This window comes from Triplophysa dalaica, chromosome 4 (assembly GCF_015846415.1).
Source record: "Triplophysa dalaica isolate WHDGS20190420 chromosome 4, ASM1584641v1, whole genome shotgun sequence".
NCBI lineage: Eukaryota > Metazoa > Chordata > Actinopteri > Cypriniformes > Nemacheilidae > Triplophysa > Triplophysa dalaica.
This window is the reverse complement of record NC_079545.1, coordinates 10,655,902-10,672,562: the sequence shown is the minus strand read 5'-3', so window position 1 is coordinate 10,672,562 and position 16,661 is coordinate 10,655,902. Positions and strand designations below refer to the sequence as shown.

The 16,661-nt window shown below is 38.7% G+C and overlaps 1 protein-coding gene across 43 annotated transcripts in view; it reads right to left on the bottom strand.

Annotated features, from left to right (window-relative positions):
* Positions 1 to 16,555, bottom strand: part of camk2b1 (calcium/calmodulin-dependent protein kinase (CaM kinase) II beta 1) — a 53,582-nt gene extending 37,027 nt beyond the window's left edge. For 30 of the 43 annotated variants that reach the window (XM_056745207.1, XM_056745233.1, XM_056745216.1 and 27 more), the window contains exons 1-5: positions 16,267 to 16,555; positions 12,190 to 12,284; positions 5,001 to 5,060; positions 4,798 to 4,852; positions 3,581 to 3,646 (exon numbers count right to left, since the gene is read on the bottom strand). In XM_056745207.1, coding sequence (XP_056601185.1) covers positions 3,581 to 3,646; positions 4,798 to 4,852; positions 5,001 to 5,060; positions 12,190 to 12,284; positions 16,267 to 16,328 — 338 coding nt within the window. In that variant the 5' untranslated portion in view covers positions 16,329 to 16,555. Of the gene's footprint in view, positions 1 to 117; positions 191 to 3,580; positions 3,647 to 4,797; positions 4,853 to 5,000; positions 5,061 to 12,189; positions 12,285 to 16,266 lie in introns of all 43 variants that reach the window. The other 13 variants (XM_056745208.1, XM_056745234.1, XM_056745210.1 and 10 more) reach the window with 1 other exon arrangement.
* Positions 16,556 to 16,661: the final 106 nt, after the last annotated feature.

The following is a 16,661-nucleotide window of genomic DNA, read 5'->3' as shown; positions in this document are numbered from 1 at the left end:
GGGAAGCTTATGGTGCCATACACAGAAAAACAGACAGACAGGCTAAAGCTACATACAGGAGCAAGCAGAGGCAAACAGACAGGCGACATACGAGGAGTGTGTGTGCTACATACTGACCTTCAGGTCCCTGTGCACTATATCGTGTTGGTGAATATGATGGACACTGTCTAGAATCTGATGGATACAGTGACTGTGAAGACAAAACGGAAGAAAAGAAAAGGGGGTGAGAGGTGGGGGGGGTGAGGATGGGTACAGTGACGTCACATGATTGATAGAGTAATGGCAGAAAGAAAGATTGAGATGAAAGAAACAAAATGCAGTTGAAGATACAAGGGATCGAAGAGTGATGTTTGTGAGGGAGGGAGGAGGGATTAAAATAAGAGTGTAAAGTGAATGATGAAAGTGGAGAGACAGAAACATTTAGACACGAGACACAACTGTAAACAATAAGAACAACATTAGAGACGAGAGAGAGAGAGAGAGAGAGGTGTGTGGGTGTGTGTGTGTACAAGTTAAAACATATCCAGAAATACACAAACAAAACTGTTTCCAACTAAAAAAGTGCTTTCATTCATCTACAACACTGCAGCTAAAACCGGTTTTCATTTACATTAGCGTCATGCTCTGTGTTGACACGCTTCCACAGCACAGAAGAGGAGGTGTCAGAAAACCATCACTCTATATTTTCCATCTCTGCTGTTCTCTCTAACACGTTTGACGTCTTTCTTCTGGTGAAGCCGTGCAGTTGTGCACTGCCCCCTAGGGAAACTATCGCTTCAATTAACACATGAATTAGGGCTTCGTTTTTCTCGCTCCCCCTCAATTCTCCACCTGTTTCTCTCTCAGATAGTCCACACTTCTCTCTCTCTCTGAAGAGAGAGAGTGAGATAGAGAGTGAGATAGAGCGTGAGAGATAGAGTGAGAGATAGAGAGAGGAATGTGAGAAGCCTGTGGAGGAGGGACAGACAGCAGGTGGTTGGAAGCAGGTCTGCAGGAGATCAGCTCTAACTAGGAAAGGAACCAGAGACATTTCCCTGCATCTACAGTATTTCTACTAAAGACACAAGCAACATACAATTTCTGTTACATTCACAAATAATCAACGGCTGATCTCCCCCAAAATATCCAACAATACAACCTAAAGCTGGAACCTGTAACTTTTATGGTTGGTAAAATGGTAATAATGATATATAATAAAGGTGCACCGATTGACCGGCCAGAAACCGGAATCGGTCAGTCTCACATCTTGCCGATTCCAAGCCGATCCCATGTTGCCAGCGACGCGGGCAATAACGTCACAGCTGTCAGTATACTCAAAGACGAAAGTAAACGACGGCTGTCCTTAATGGCTCATTTACACTCGTGACTTGGTGGTTCCACCGAACTGCCAATTTAAGAGTATTTTGGCCAAGAGAAAATTCTGTAATATAATGCAGGTTGTAGAACTCCATATAGGGAAATTAGGGGAAATTGTATTGTTCAATAATTTATGTAATGAAAATAAAAAAAGTATTATGAAAAATGTGCATTGAAGAAAAGTTAATGTTTATAAAATACGGTCAATTTTAGTTTGTGGATACAAAAATCGGAATCGTCAGGTTTCCCTTGTAATAAAATCAGAATCGGCAAAGAAAATTGCAATCGGTGCATCTCTAATTTATAATTTCAGCTGTCGGGTACAATTTTCCATGAAATGCCAGTTTGACATCATTTGACTTCAACCCACGTAAAGTTAAGGTTCAAACAGATATGGAAATCTAGAGGCAAAGGTTAGAGATTGCAGCTTTATAAAGAAAATAATCACTTTGGCTAGCACAGGTATGTCTGTAAGATCTGGAAAACATCTGCTGTGTAAAAACATCTAATAGCCGTCTTAGAAAAGAAGCGTTTATTCTAAATCAAAAACATCTGACAGACATCTTCTAGCAGTCTATATGACATCTGACAGGAGACATCTCAAAGACGTATTGCACATGAGCAAACTATAAAAAATGCAGACATCAAATAGACGTCTCCCAGATGTATGCGTGACATCATCCACTCAGAACACCTTAGCAACTGCATAGCAACCTCCCATCACATCTAATTGACACTAATGTCCATGTATTTTGGAGACACAAGGCACTAACACTCGATTGGCTACATGGCAAAATTAAGCCAAATAGCATTCAAAAGCTGACTTGCGAAGATATCTATACAGCTTAAATCATTGAGACGACCGATATCCAAGTCTATCAACATTTACCTACTCTATAATCTTGACGTATGATAAATTAAAGACACATAAGTACTGCACGTGTCACCACTACACTGTACCTTGAACCTGTGATATTGCGTTTACGTATTCAAATACAACTTTAAAAGCCTGTATTTGCAATAATGACGTAGCACAAGTGTTTTTTAGGGAAGTGACGGCACCTTGTGCTGATATACAGCTATTATAAAAGCCCTTGTGCAACATGCGGACTTAGAATTGCACTAATTATGGTAAAAAGCATCATGCGAATACACAGCAAGAGTGTAAACTGGTCTTTAGCAGACACTCATGTTATGTCGTAACAGCTGGGTCGTAGGCACAAGGGCACATTGCTCAACTGGCATGGTGGTGATAGATCAGGACTGTGAGTTCAGTAACTCACAGGTTTAATAGGTGTTAACCGCTTCAAGACAACAGGCTACGATATGTCTCACTTTGACTCAACGTTCAGATGTTCTGAAATTAGAGCAAGAGGAATCGTGAAACCTTACATATCTCATGAAGTAATCAAATCTTTCCTGATTCAATGTTTGAACTTACACCCGTTTGGTTAACAGGCCGGACCGTTGAAGCACAAGCCAACTAACAATACCCAGAGCACAAGCCTGGGGTCAAAAAACCCACAAAAGAATCTCAAAACGATTGACTCCATGTTACACACCCACAGTATGTACACAAGGAAGTCGGCAAGGTATTGCACATATGGGTTGGACCGCGGAGGTGATAATACTCAGGACTAACACCTTCAACTGCATTCTGTAAACCCTGGTAACAATCACACAAACAAGCACTCACACTGTGCAATGAACCGCCGCTGTGTTGTGTCATTGCATCCTTGGTAATTTAGCATCTAGCTTCTATGCGTTTGTGCGTGCAGGTGTTGGCGTATGTGAGAATGCAGAGTGTGATGAAAGAACAGAGACAGATCAGAGAAGGAAACAAGATCTAGAAACAGACAGACAAAAGACATAACACAAACTTTTCTAGGCCACTTAATCCAGTACACACAACACAATACAGTTTATCTCCTCAAGCCACTGCTAATGTACAGTTCTGTCTGGTGTCCATTGGGCTAAAAGGTGGCATTTCAACCTAGCGTGTGTCTGATAATGAGCGAGACACGTGTTGCACCGTGGAAGATGCTGTTCTGACAAGCATCTCCGAATGCAAAACACGCCAACACTGAACGTGTATGTGCAACATGTGATGGGCGCAACAGGCTAAGGCAAATGAGAAAGGAAAAGAAAGGGCAGGAAATAAAGAGAAGGCACAAAAGAAAAAAGAAACAGAAGGGGAAACGTAACAAAAAGCATCGGTCGTTACCTGGCATCTGCCTCACTGTAGTATTCTCTGGCAACAATGTCTTCGAACAGCTCACCTCCGGTCACCCTGAAATGCAGGAAGTTCAGCTTGGCTATTTGCTAATTCAAACAGGATTCCTGTTCTACAGCGCACGGCTCTTCCTGGAGCTCAGTTGCTATGGAGACGCAAATTCTAAAACTGAAGGCAAGGTTTTTATCGTCTTCAAATGTTTTTGGTTGGAATAAACGTATAAAATTGATCACTCAGCCTTGGATGCTGATTGGACAACAGAACTAGAGGTCTGCACTGTCGCGGGACCCGATACGGATTCTTGCGGCGCAAATAATTTTTGGGGGATAAAAGACGGTAGACTCAGTTTCTATGGACGGGAGCGGGTCTTTGGACGGTTGCCCACCCCAAACTGACCACATGTAGAGCCTGATCTGGGGACTGTGTTATGCATGTGCTGCACGCGTGGACCAGTTCTTACTCCGTTATAAGTTTTATTTGCACGTGTCAACCCCCAGACAGAATGGGCAGGTCGCGGAGTGCACCTTAGAGAAGACAGAATGAGTGTTTCGTGTTTTTTAGTGGGGAGATGGTCATTGGGATATTTCTTGCATGGATGATATTTTGCATGAGCTAGCTATAAGCCAAAGGGTTTTGTTTATTCATATTTTGCTTTTAGTTTGAGTTAAAAATTGTGTATTTAATGCATTTAATTAGTTTTTCTTTTTGACATTTTGTCTACTGTATTGTTCTTGTATTGTAAAATGTTAGATTTTTTTTTATATTGACAAGACGAAAAAAAACGGATATGTTTTTGTATGCCGTATTTTACATTTGTTAAGGGGATATTTAAATGTGAAATCTGGAAACATGATCTTAATATAGTGGGATCTGTCGGGTCGGGACGAAAATCATTCTAAGCAGATAGCGGGTGAACACAGAGTGCATTTTCAGCGGGAGCGGGACAAAATTTAGCACAAAAAAAACAGTCCTGCGCAGACCTCTAAATAGAACGTTCAAGGTTGTATCTGAACTTGTTTTCTAAACAGCACATTAAACTTCACTGTGTTAAAAGGACAGAAAACCGATATTTTGATCAAAATCTCCATTGGGACACATGAGCGATCAATCATAAATCACTGCTTAAAGCTGCGCTGTTCCTCATGTCAAGGCTTGTTTTAAAACGGGAAACTAAGCACCTTTCTGGTAGGAAGTACATTTACACTTACAAATCAAACAGCAGGTAGTGAAAGCCCTCCTCTGATATACTGTCATGCAGACGAACTAAAACAAAAAAAGAGAAACAGGGATTTGAATCCACATATGTACGGAAATTTATACAAAAAATAACGGCTTGGGTCTATACATAAGAAATACACTCGCTTACATTTTAGCTATTCGAATTCTGGAAAATAAATCAATAAAAACTCACCGATGTTGGAGTGTTTTAGCAGACGACAGATTCGAGCTTCTCGTTCCAACTTCTGATGATCTGAAGCATACAAATGCATACAGCAATGATATTAACATAGAGCGTCCTAATGTGGCATTCGAATCCAAGCACTTCTATAAACACTGGAATCGAGTGTAAAAGAGCAGGCGTGTGTACATTTTCAGAGACCACATCAATCATAGCTCTGATGTAAAGTAGTTAAAGACTTATTTCCATGACATTATCACATGCATAAAAACTATTTTTTATTTTAATTATTCCAGAATTGTGTCAAGTGTGGAGTATTTGGGACAGAGATCAACGTGCCAGATATCATTATGTCTTGATATAAGGGTCAGCACGGCTCAGAAATTATGGTGGCTAGATAGAGGAAAAGTTCAGTCATATTCAACATCCCTTGATCTCAATACATTTTCACTCTATCCACAATCTCATATTTTGTGTTCCAGAGAATAAGTAATACATGTATGGAGTAAATGACAGGATTTTGATTTATTGGGCCAATTATTATTTAAAGGTACAGTTTGTAAAATTCACCGCTAGAGGGCGCACGATCAAAACAACAACAATCGCGTAGCTTGATGACGCTGTGTAGAAGCATGGAATTATGGGATATGTTGTCTACAACTGATCAAATCAATCATAGTAAAACATAATTTGCAATAATGCTAGACGGTCCGACGGTACAAACTACTTCCTTGTCTGTCTACGACAGTGTCACGCGGTTGCTAGGTCAGTTAAGGCGGTAACAAATGGTAACGCAGATATGACGCCATTGAGAGGCGACTAAACAGCCCCGGTCCACTGTTTAGAAGGCGATTTTCTCAGGATTTAGAAGCAGTTGGAAACATTTGAGATATTGTAAGTACTCAGCTGAAAAAAGTATGTAACATTGGCCTAGTGGTTTTTGGATATTTTACTGCAAACTGTACCTTTATGTTGTATACCTTCACTTTTCCCCTATACAGACATGGAGTTCTTTGTCAATTCAACCTCTTTCTTATGGATTTATGATAACTGACAACCGAAGAGGACTCATCCAGACCAAAAACACCTCAACGATTACGATAATAATGATGATGATAATGAGTTACTGGATGAGTGGAATAAATGCTCCATGCTTGACAAAATCAACAGCGCAAGAGTGAAATTCCACCGAACCCTGCCAGTGTGTGTGTGCAGTCATCTGGATCAGATCAATACGAAGCGTGTGTGTTTTACTTATTATTCATGCTTGTTTCTTAAGGAGTTTAATGTTTCATGATAGCAGCACAAAACGCCTTAAGCCATTTCAGAATTAGTAAACCCTTCTGAAAATTAAATATACTAAAATATATTTGAAATACATTTATTTTATGCCAAGTATACTGCAAATCCATTTACAACTTATGTACTTAATGAAAATACATTGCGATTGAATTTGGGGTATACTTAATTGGTATACTTAAAGTCTGCTATATTGGAACAACTGATTTTGTACTTAATATACTTTAATTGTGCAGAAATAGTGCAGAAGTACAAATAAAGATTAATTTAAGTGTATTTGATTGTGCTAGCCCTGTTAGGTACACTTTGAATATCTTGCATTGAAAGATATGTGCATTGTGTATAAATAGCAGAGATGGGAACAAGTCACATATGGCCAAGTCCAAGCAAGTCTCAAGTCTTAACTATCAAGTCTCGAGTCAAGTCTCGAGTCACAGTTTAGACAAATCAAGCAAGTCAAGTCAAGTCAAGGGTTCACCCTAAGCAAGTCAAGTCAAGTCCTGATAAGTTTCAAGTCAAGTCAAGTCGCAGTACTAAAATAAACAGAGGTTAATTTTTTAGATACATGTTTATTTTTGCACAGAAAAGATGAACTTATATACATACATTATGTATCTTATTCACATTGCTATATATGAATTATATGCATATCTGTGCAACATTAATATCTGAAAATAAAAGTGTTGCTTACACAAAAGAAATCCAGTCTGAAATGTATAATAAAATCTAATTCAATTTAATTGCAACGTCTACACAGAAATGGAAATACTTGTATCTGAGAGAATGCATTTATACAGGCTATGAAGCTTATAAACTAAGAATTGTGATTGAAAACTTGACTATTGTATGTTTTAAGTATATGATGCTGTAATACTTGTGCTGTCCATTAATGTGAACAGTAGGCCTATAGGGAATTTGCATCTATTGATGGGAATCCCGGATCATTTTATTGACTTCGGTATTGAATCTTGTTTATCAAAATGAACGAATCTTTTTCATTTCGGTAGAATATAAATAAAATGTATGTTAATATAGCCCAGTGATGAAGTTATGATGCTTAATCGTCATCTCTGCGGTGGACACGCAGTATGCACGTTTCATACGTAATATAATCTGAGAATATTTGTTTTCTATTTGAACTGGTTTCATTATTTTACAGCACAAAACGTTTTGCTGTTATTGTGAGTATAAAAAAAAATTAGACATTTAACAGATTCGAACTATGAAATTATTCTCGTCAGTATGACCGAAAAGTTTTTAAAGAGTTTTTTTAAATTCAAGTGATCTCACCGGCGCATCCATGTTAGCCAGTCATGCAGTATATAAGAGAGCTGCTATTCAGTTTCCACACGCAGTCAACACAAACACTTGAACATTCGCGCATTTAATATAGACATTCGCCTACATGTAATACAGAGAAGCCCTTCTTTATTTTAAGATGATTTTAATGTTTTAAGAACATAACAATTCGGGCTACGCCATTATAGCCAGATTCCCCAATTCATCACCTTATGAGATGAGATGTAGGCCTACCAGTGATGATCGATTATCACTTTTCTAATGATAAAAAACAACCAAAGCAAAATTATGACAAACAGAAACGATTAATTCATTATATTAGTAATCGTTTTATTACACTGACTATAAAGAAATTACTTTGTAACCTTTCCTTGTGGTTCTTATAATGTCGGATGAAATTCGACGTTGTGGTTGTCGCGTCAGAAATCCTCGCGTTGCATGCTCTGCATCTGGCAAATAATTTTTTATTTTTCACGGTCCAGTTCAAAGTCCTTATAGCCAAACGTGACTGTGGAGCTCGACTGTTGTCCGCCATTGTAACGGCCACAACTGTTTCAAGCCGCCAGGCGCATGCGCAGTTTCCTCTCTATCGTAACTGCTCTACAGTAATTGGCTGTTTCACCTTGTTTGGCGCGGTTTGAGTTGAGCAGCGTTAAAGGCACAGGCGCTGTAGTGCTGCCGAGTCACAATAATTATTTTAGGTAATTTCATTACTTTACAAAGTTCAAGTCATTGTCGAGTCTTCCATTTAAAGTCAAGTCAAGTCTCAAGTCACCTGCTCTCAAGTCAAAGTCAAGTCAAGTCATTTTCTTACTTCAATCAAGCAAGTCGCAAGTCCTGAAAATTGTGACTCGAGTCAGACTCGAGTCAAGTCATGTGACTCGAGTCCCCCACCTCTGATAAATAGTACTCTAAATAAAGTTTAATTACAATTTTATATCAGTAAGTCACGTCAGTAAATCTTGTTAAATACATTTAAGCTATACTTAGTATGAAATAAATGCTTTTTAAAAAAAAAAATCCAAGGGAATTAATCTGCTTTAATAATGATACGAATGAACTAGGGCTGGTCCGAAATAAAAATTTTGGAGCTTCGAAGCTTTGGTAGTAATCAACACTGAATTTTCGAAGCTTCGAAGGTGTCCGTCTTTGTGTTTGGATTTTTATTATGTCGAGAACTGTTCATCCAACTGACTTCACGTGTGGCGGGTGTGATGCTGCGGATCGAATGGAGTGCAGTGACGCATTTTGGTGCAGTATGGACAGGGGACACGTTCAGAATTAATAAACTTTTAATAAACTATAGAACAGCGTGACATAACAGTGTCTAGTAAGCCTAATTGTTTTCAGTTTATAATAAAAGTCTTGAACAAATGTCTCGGTATAAGTGGTATGCTGAAAAAGAGCAGTTATGTTTCAGTCCGCATTCTGTGACATTACACCCAATTTTTTTTTAGTCACTTATTTTTGGTCACAATTTTTAGGGCGCAACATTCAGGGCATAGTATTTCTGTGCTCGATACACTACCCCAAGGTTTGTATTGGTTTCAGAAAGTAAAGTAAAAAAAAAAAAACATTACGTAATAGTAATATAGGGCAATTCTCCCGGAAAAGCATGCCCACGTCAAGGCAAAAGAAATAGTTCGTCCACGCGTCAACCGATGAGAAGTGTAGGTGTGTTCATGGCATTTCAGTGATGGATGTTATATAAATGGTGGATATAACGCTGGATTTGCAGATCGCTGGATTTGCAGATCGTTTGAAACTGATAGATGTAGCGGTCCAAGCGTGGTAAGTGAAACTAAGCCATATGTCTGTGTTTTGTTGGGATTTGCTGCATACGTGCATAATGTTAACAACATGAACTTATAGTGAATCAAAACGGTTATGCTGGGATAATACGATTTCGGAAATAATCGTACAGCTGTATATATCTATTATAAATGGGATCAAACTATATACTCTTCGAAGATATGCTATATTCTTTAGGTACTCAAGATTAAAATGAGATAGGCAGAAATTGCCCGTTCAACTTGACCTTTAAAATGTCTGTTTCTTTATTAAGTATACTTGTTGTAGTTTTAAAATTACTTAATTTTTTGGCCAACTTTTCCATTTCCCCTTCACCTACTGAAACATTCCAAATCATGTCTTATAATCGCAAAAGCGGTTTCATGTTATGGTCAGAAAGCCTATTGTAACTCTACTACACTAATACCACAACGATTTGTCACCATCTATCAAATACCAACAAATCCAGTGCTGGACTAGTGAACCGTACCACAGCTGTTTATGACTGCTGAACAACTGCACAACATTCTTTTGCAAATGAATGGATGCCATTCGTCCCAGCTCTCTGATTTATAAGGCTAGATTCCAAAACAACAGTATTCATTAGTTGGTTTAGTAACCAACTAAGACGCTGAACTAGTGACAAACCTTAATAAAAATCACTTATTTCAAACAACATTTCGCCATAACTAAAAACAAGGACGCGGAGAGATTACTTATAGAGAGCCAATATGTTTGTGTTGGGACTCCGTTTTTTCATATTTTCTTAAGTTCAATATTTATTTGTTGCTATTCTCAGCCTGGCCATATTTTAAGATTTAATGTCTTGACGCTTACCCGTCCTAGCCCCCATCACAGAGATCGGGCTTTGTGATTGGCTTTAGGGTGGGTTTGGAATCCCGCCCCCTAGTCAGTCACTGACGTGATGCGTGTTGACCTTAAACTCAGCTGCTGGGCATTTTCGGAGTTATACACATACTCCTGGAGCTGTCGCAACACTAGAGCACCAGCACTCATTAATTCAGCTATGAACCTCTATTCTACAGTAGCTAATGTGTTTAAACGTTTTTTTTCCCTAAGAATTTATTTTAGGTTAAAAACCACATATTGCTAGCAAGTAAAAGGGCATGAATATAATTAGATAAAAAGTAATACGAATATAATGTTTTATTTTGGTTGGTATGAGCGCCATGCTGTTTACTATGAGCCAGGGCTGGGCAACCTTTTATGGAAATTCAATATTCATGTATTTTTTAAAGTCTCAGCATTTCACACAACCACCCTTTATTGTACATGTAGTTTTAAGTTTAGAACAGCTTAAATACTGTATAAAAAAGCCTTATTAAAGTGACAATGAATCATAGTTCTAAATCGATTCACTGTAAGTAAACTAATTCTCAAAAATGAAACAAATTCACAAACTCTCACCAAATTGTCATTTTGAAAATTTTCTCAGAAAAGTGTCTCAACACTCTCAGAATCGAACTTAATATCCATTCAAAAAGTACATAAATATCACTGCAACATTTCTAATGTTGCTTAATTTGACTTCGCCAACATAAAAATCTATATATCGCCAGCCTTTATGAACTTATTTTTATATTTATTTGTTTGTTTGCTGGGGTCATGACCTCTCTGGGTCAGATGAGAGTCTTGTGCTTTAGGCATGCAACCGTGCATGTTTTCTCTCTCACAGCTGCCAAGTGCCAAAGGTGCCTTCACTGTCATACCTCTCTTTATCTGGCTTTCTTTCACTCGCAGTCGTTCATGACGATTCCTTCTCCCTCCCTCACACTCATTCTCTTTCTCCTTATATCTAGGTCACATTCCCTGTCTTATGCACACCCTCCTTCTAACCCCTTGATAGATCATACTGTCTCTCTCTCCTCAGATTAACTCTCATTCTAAAAGACAGAATTCTGTTTTCTAAATCATGACCCGCCACAGCGTCATATTCAGTTGAACCCTGTAAACAATCTTTGGATGCGATATTTTTTCTTTATATAAAAAATAGGACTTTAAATGGAAATGTCAGCAAAAAAACAAATAATATTTCTATTACTTAATATTAACTTCTTTTTTTCTATTCCATTAATTTTAGAGCCAAAGGTATTGACATTGGCCAAGACGAAATATACATTTTGTACTGTATATACTTTTATCCATTTAGTATTTTTAAATATCAATTTTAATTAAAAAATATTGTATTACAGTGATCTTTGTCATGACATATAAGGTGGACATGTTGTTACTGACAGATTTTGTGAGATTTACCATCAATCATCAAAATATTTTTAGCAAAATCTTCCCATTACAACCAAACATCTGAATCTACATTCCCAACCTTAATTTAATTTCCTCTGAGCACATATCAAAATTACACTGAACCCAACGCACACACTGTAAGGAATGCGTCCATGTCCGCAAGCAGAGCCTATTTTAAAATGGTTTTCAGAGTGTGTGGAATTAAATACATGTCAAATGCTTATACTCCACATTACACATTCTCACCACAATGACCACACAGCCAATGAGGGACATGAGGGTGACATGTTGGCAAAGCAACTGATGGCTTCAGGTTTCAGGAGGGTGGACAGACGGGCGTAAAAAGATTTACACCCTTCAACAGCAGGATGCTGTAAAAAAGGATGATCTTTTCTGTCGTTGTAGTGGAAGTCTCTGTGATCATAATTCAATACGTTATAATCTGAAACCACCTGCGCCCCAAGACTTTTTGGTAAGGGTCAGTACAATGTTCAATCTTAGCAGTAGGCGTCAGAAAAGTACAAAAAGGATGGAGAAACAAACTCACCTCTCGCGGAAAGCTTTTTGGTGTTGATTATTTTGGCTGCGTATTCCTGACCCGTGCTCAATTTCACACACCGTCTCACCACAGAAAACGCTCCCCTGGTAAAAAAGACAAAACACGTGTCAGTAAAATGTTCTGACAGCACGGTCTTCACTTTAACAAGTTTTATTGTGCTACATTGACGGTGAAGATTCTAAAGTTAAGTCAAAACATCCAGTAAAGTGCTTCAGATAATGGCTGTTTGTTTCCTAAAGGAATAAAAAGGAACCAAACGCCCTTGTTGGGATCCACAGATAAAAGTCCCCATTGAAGAAATGAACCAAAAAATTCAAATTCTGTTTTCCCTTATGAAAAACAAAACTTATAAATGACTTTTTTTGTGGAAAACAGATGAAGATATTTTGAGAAATGTCTCAGTGGTTTGGTGTCCATACAATGGAAGTCAATGGGGGCCAATTTTCTTGTAATGCAGATCTCACACATGCTTGAAATGACATGTGGGTGAGTAGGAATTATAATGAAATGTTCTTTATCAACGTTTATAATTTCGTCATGGGCTAAAAGGCATGACCAACTAAACTGACAGGGAGAAATTAGTAGCACCTACACTAGAATCTAGTGAAAAACAAACAAGCATTGACTAAATGCCACAAAACTTTAAAGAAAAAACCCTCAAATTTCAAGAGATCTTTATACACAGCAGATTTGTATTCATCTCAAATATGTTTCTTATAAACAAACACATTTTTTTCCTTCAGAAGACCTATGTTTAGACCACAGAGCCATGTCGAGCAGTTCATTGATTAATGGATGCGCTTTTTGGAGCTTCAAAACGTCAACACCCATTCACTCCCATTCTACCGCTGGAAGCAAAAATATGTTGTATTTTAAACTCCGACAGCATTATTCTTCAAGAAGAAAACTATATTCTGTTAGGATGCCTTGAGGGTCAGTAAAACATGGGGAAATTTTGATTTGCTAGTAAAGTATCCCTTTAAAAGGCTCCCAAAATGCAATTTATGCAAAAAGAAAGGAAGATAAATCTGGCTGGTGAGAAAGTAAAAGAATATCTGAAAAATGTGAAACATTTGCAAAGTAACGGAAACATGTACATGTGAAGCTGAATTACAGTATGCCAACATACTTTGTTTATTTTACGTGGGTTGTTTAGAAACCCAAATTAGCATTATTTTGTATTTTTAATTTGAATGTTCACCGCTGTCCCTCTTCTCACAAAACTATCTGCTTTTCCCAGTTTCTATAAAGTCCCTCTGTCCGACATGCTCTGATTGGTAAAGCTGACCCAGCATGTCGTGATTGGTTCCCCGCTTAGAGCGTGTGTCTGAAGATCTCCCACCCACACCATTTCAAGCAATCTTTCGCTTCTCAGGCTGTTGTGATTGGTCGGTCCGCCTCTCAGTACATGTGTATTCATAAGCTTTGGCTTTCCTCTTCTGTAAGGAAGGCATGACCCATTTTAAGCGTATACCTGTGGGCAGATGTTATTCAAAAACTCGGAATAGTGACATCATTTACCCAGGAAGCAAAGGGCTGTAAAAGCAAATTCTGTTTATATCAATATCTCGCTTGGCTTTGAACTTTGAGCTTAATCATTTTGTCATTATCATCACAAGGAATGGTGCCTTAAAGATTAATTTAAGAGGATTCAACTTTTCAAACATTGATCTGTTAGTTGAGCAGACTACCGTGTTAACATCTTGTTAAACCAATAGTGTGACATTTATGCATTTAGCAGACACTTCTATCCAAAGCGAATTACAGTGCATTCAAGATATACTTGAATTTTAATAATATGTATGTACTCTAAGAACCTACTTTATATATCCAAATAAATTCATATACTGAATTTTGGAAAAAGAATTGCAAGCTTAGAAATCAAAATGTGAAATGTGTTAATGCCCTGTCTTATTTAAAACACAGTAGCAGCAGTCTGACTATTGATGGAAGACAGAAACCTAAAGGATATTTCTCCATTTAGCTGGCTCGAAGTTCGTGCACCTCAATCGTTACCCGCCGGCCCTGAGGATCGAACCGGCAAACATTAGGCCATGATTGCCCCTACATCACTGTAATGTCTTTAGCTGTGCAGATGGATCGTTGAATCAGCGTAAACTGTAAACACCGAGATCACCAGTATGACCGCACATTGCATTCAGAATGACTCGCACACGTAAGACTCAATTGAACCGATTCATTTAAACTATTGAACTTTTCACTGGCGAATATAAGAGATCATTGATCAGTGAACCACAGAGAATTCAGAGTGTTGCTCATTAAGTCAGTTGGCTTTTGTGGGCTAAAAAGTTAGTTTAAAATGTTTGATAAAAAAGATGTTATATGTTATATGTTATGTTGTATAAACTCAATAATTGTCACTTTCATCAAATTTTCTTAGAACCTTTATTATGTCAAAGTCACTTTGGTTAAGCCACGTAAGGGTACGGTAGGCCTTCGTGTGTGTGCAAGATCAGGATGGCACCACCTCCGCCTCATTTTGAGCCAAGATAAACCCTGCGAATGAGACAATGTATTTACCGAACGCACTCTGTAGAGCAGTTTGCCTGTTTAGGGCTACTGTTGAAACAACATGGTGAATTCCATGAAAGGGGCCCCGAGCACTAATAGCTCATTCTAAGCCAATAAAAACACAACGCTTCCACGTCTTTATACACCTCAGAATTATGTATATTATATTGCATTCCTGTCAATAGATCTTCAAAAAAACTTGCACACTGGCCCTTTAACATTTAAGCGTTGATAATTAGGATCCTCAACAATTACACACTTCACCGTTAAGATTATAAGAACATAACAGTGAGTGAGAGAAGAATCTTAGTTGAGACATAATGCCTCGGCCCAGAGGAATATTCATGAACCAGTGCGAATCATTTTAAAGGTTGTCTCTAGGCCGTCTTTAACTGACCACGATCACCATTAAAGTACTCATCAATGAAGCCTGTTTTTGTCAGACTGACTTAGTGTCCATTAAAGTGATTTATAAGGACTGCATATGTGTGTGTGTTGGTGACAAGACTCCAGCTCCTCTATATCCACCTCTCCCTGCATTACTGGGATGACAGGAGCTACTGGGTAAAAGGCAGAGAACCAAACAGCTTCCACGCCACATGCGACAACATCTGCATATTTCTAGAAAGATTTTCAGTAACATGTATAAAACAGTATTGTCTACAGGTGCTTACACATGATGTATCCACCTAACAAGGTAACAAGGTATGCTTTCACGTCAACAGCAGATTTTGTGCTCTGAACTTCAGACCTGAGGGGTGATCAGCCTCTCATGAAACCATGTTGTCCCTTCAGACACCCAAAAGCATCACTACATAAACTTCTTGTTGTCACCAAACCATTGCTCTTCATTTCCTCATCCAACCACTGTTCCTGTTACATCTGATTCCCGAGGAAATTTACATATCCTCTATATTAAATCCCACAGCTCAACCGACCGATTTCCTCTATGAAGTAACGTTACTCGATCGTATTGAATGCTTTTTATCTTTCAATATTCAGAAACAAAGTCAACAATCCCAGGAAAACCAAGTTTTATCCAAGCAATATTTCTGCAAAGAAACGCCCATTTCTAAGAAAGCCACATTTTGAACAGTTCATAGCTTTTGGCTAAGTTACATCTTCAATGCAGCATTTGAAAATTCACTATGCTGTTTCAACACATGAAAGCAAGACATACATTATATGCATATGCACAAAATAGCACAATATCAGATACATGACATGCGTCAACGTTTGCACACAATGCACATTTACGGTGCACTTGGAAATAACTAAAAAAACATCACACTTATGGGCGTTGAACTGACTAACTGCATCTAGGGAAACGTGGGTTTTGCTTTAATATCATAATAGGGGCTTTTAATGGTGGCTAACTCGGGTGTGCGTGTCTCTATCTTCCCCTCCCTCTGTAAGATCAGTTTATCGGGGCAACACTGCCTGTGCAACCAACACCACACCTCAAGTTTGCTCACAAAATAAGCATGCGATCTTCGTGCATTTATAATGTAACAGTCCCTCTCAGGTACTCACTTGCCCAGCTCCTCGTACAGCTGACATTCGTCCGTGAAGCGCGTACATGTAGTCGTGGCCATGTCTTCCCGTCTCGGACACGCTTTAGGAATTAAAAATCGTGCTAGTTTCGGCGAGCTAGCGAACTGCGGCAAAGGTCCGGGATATTCGCCTCGATCTTGCGCTCGAAAAAAGCCCGATATGCCTTGAAATGACAGGTTGATGGTGTGTAGGGTAGCGGGTATGCTGACGGCGGGCGTCCTCACCCCCGCGCTGTGCTCCAATTGCCTGCCTTCAAAATAGACTGCGAGAGCGCGCTGACAGCTGACTCACGGGCGCCGCCCATCGGCAGCGTGCAGTACTGACGCGCGTGAGCTGGTTAGTGTTATTGTAACTCCAAATAGGGGCAAACCGTG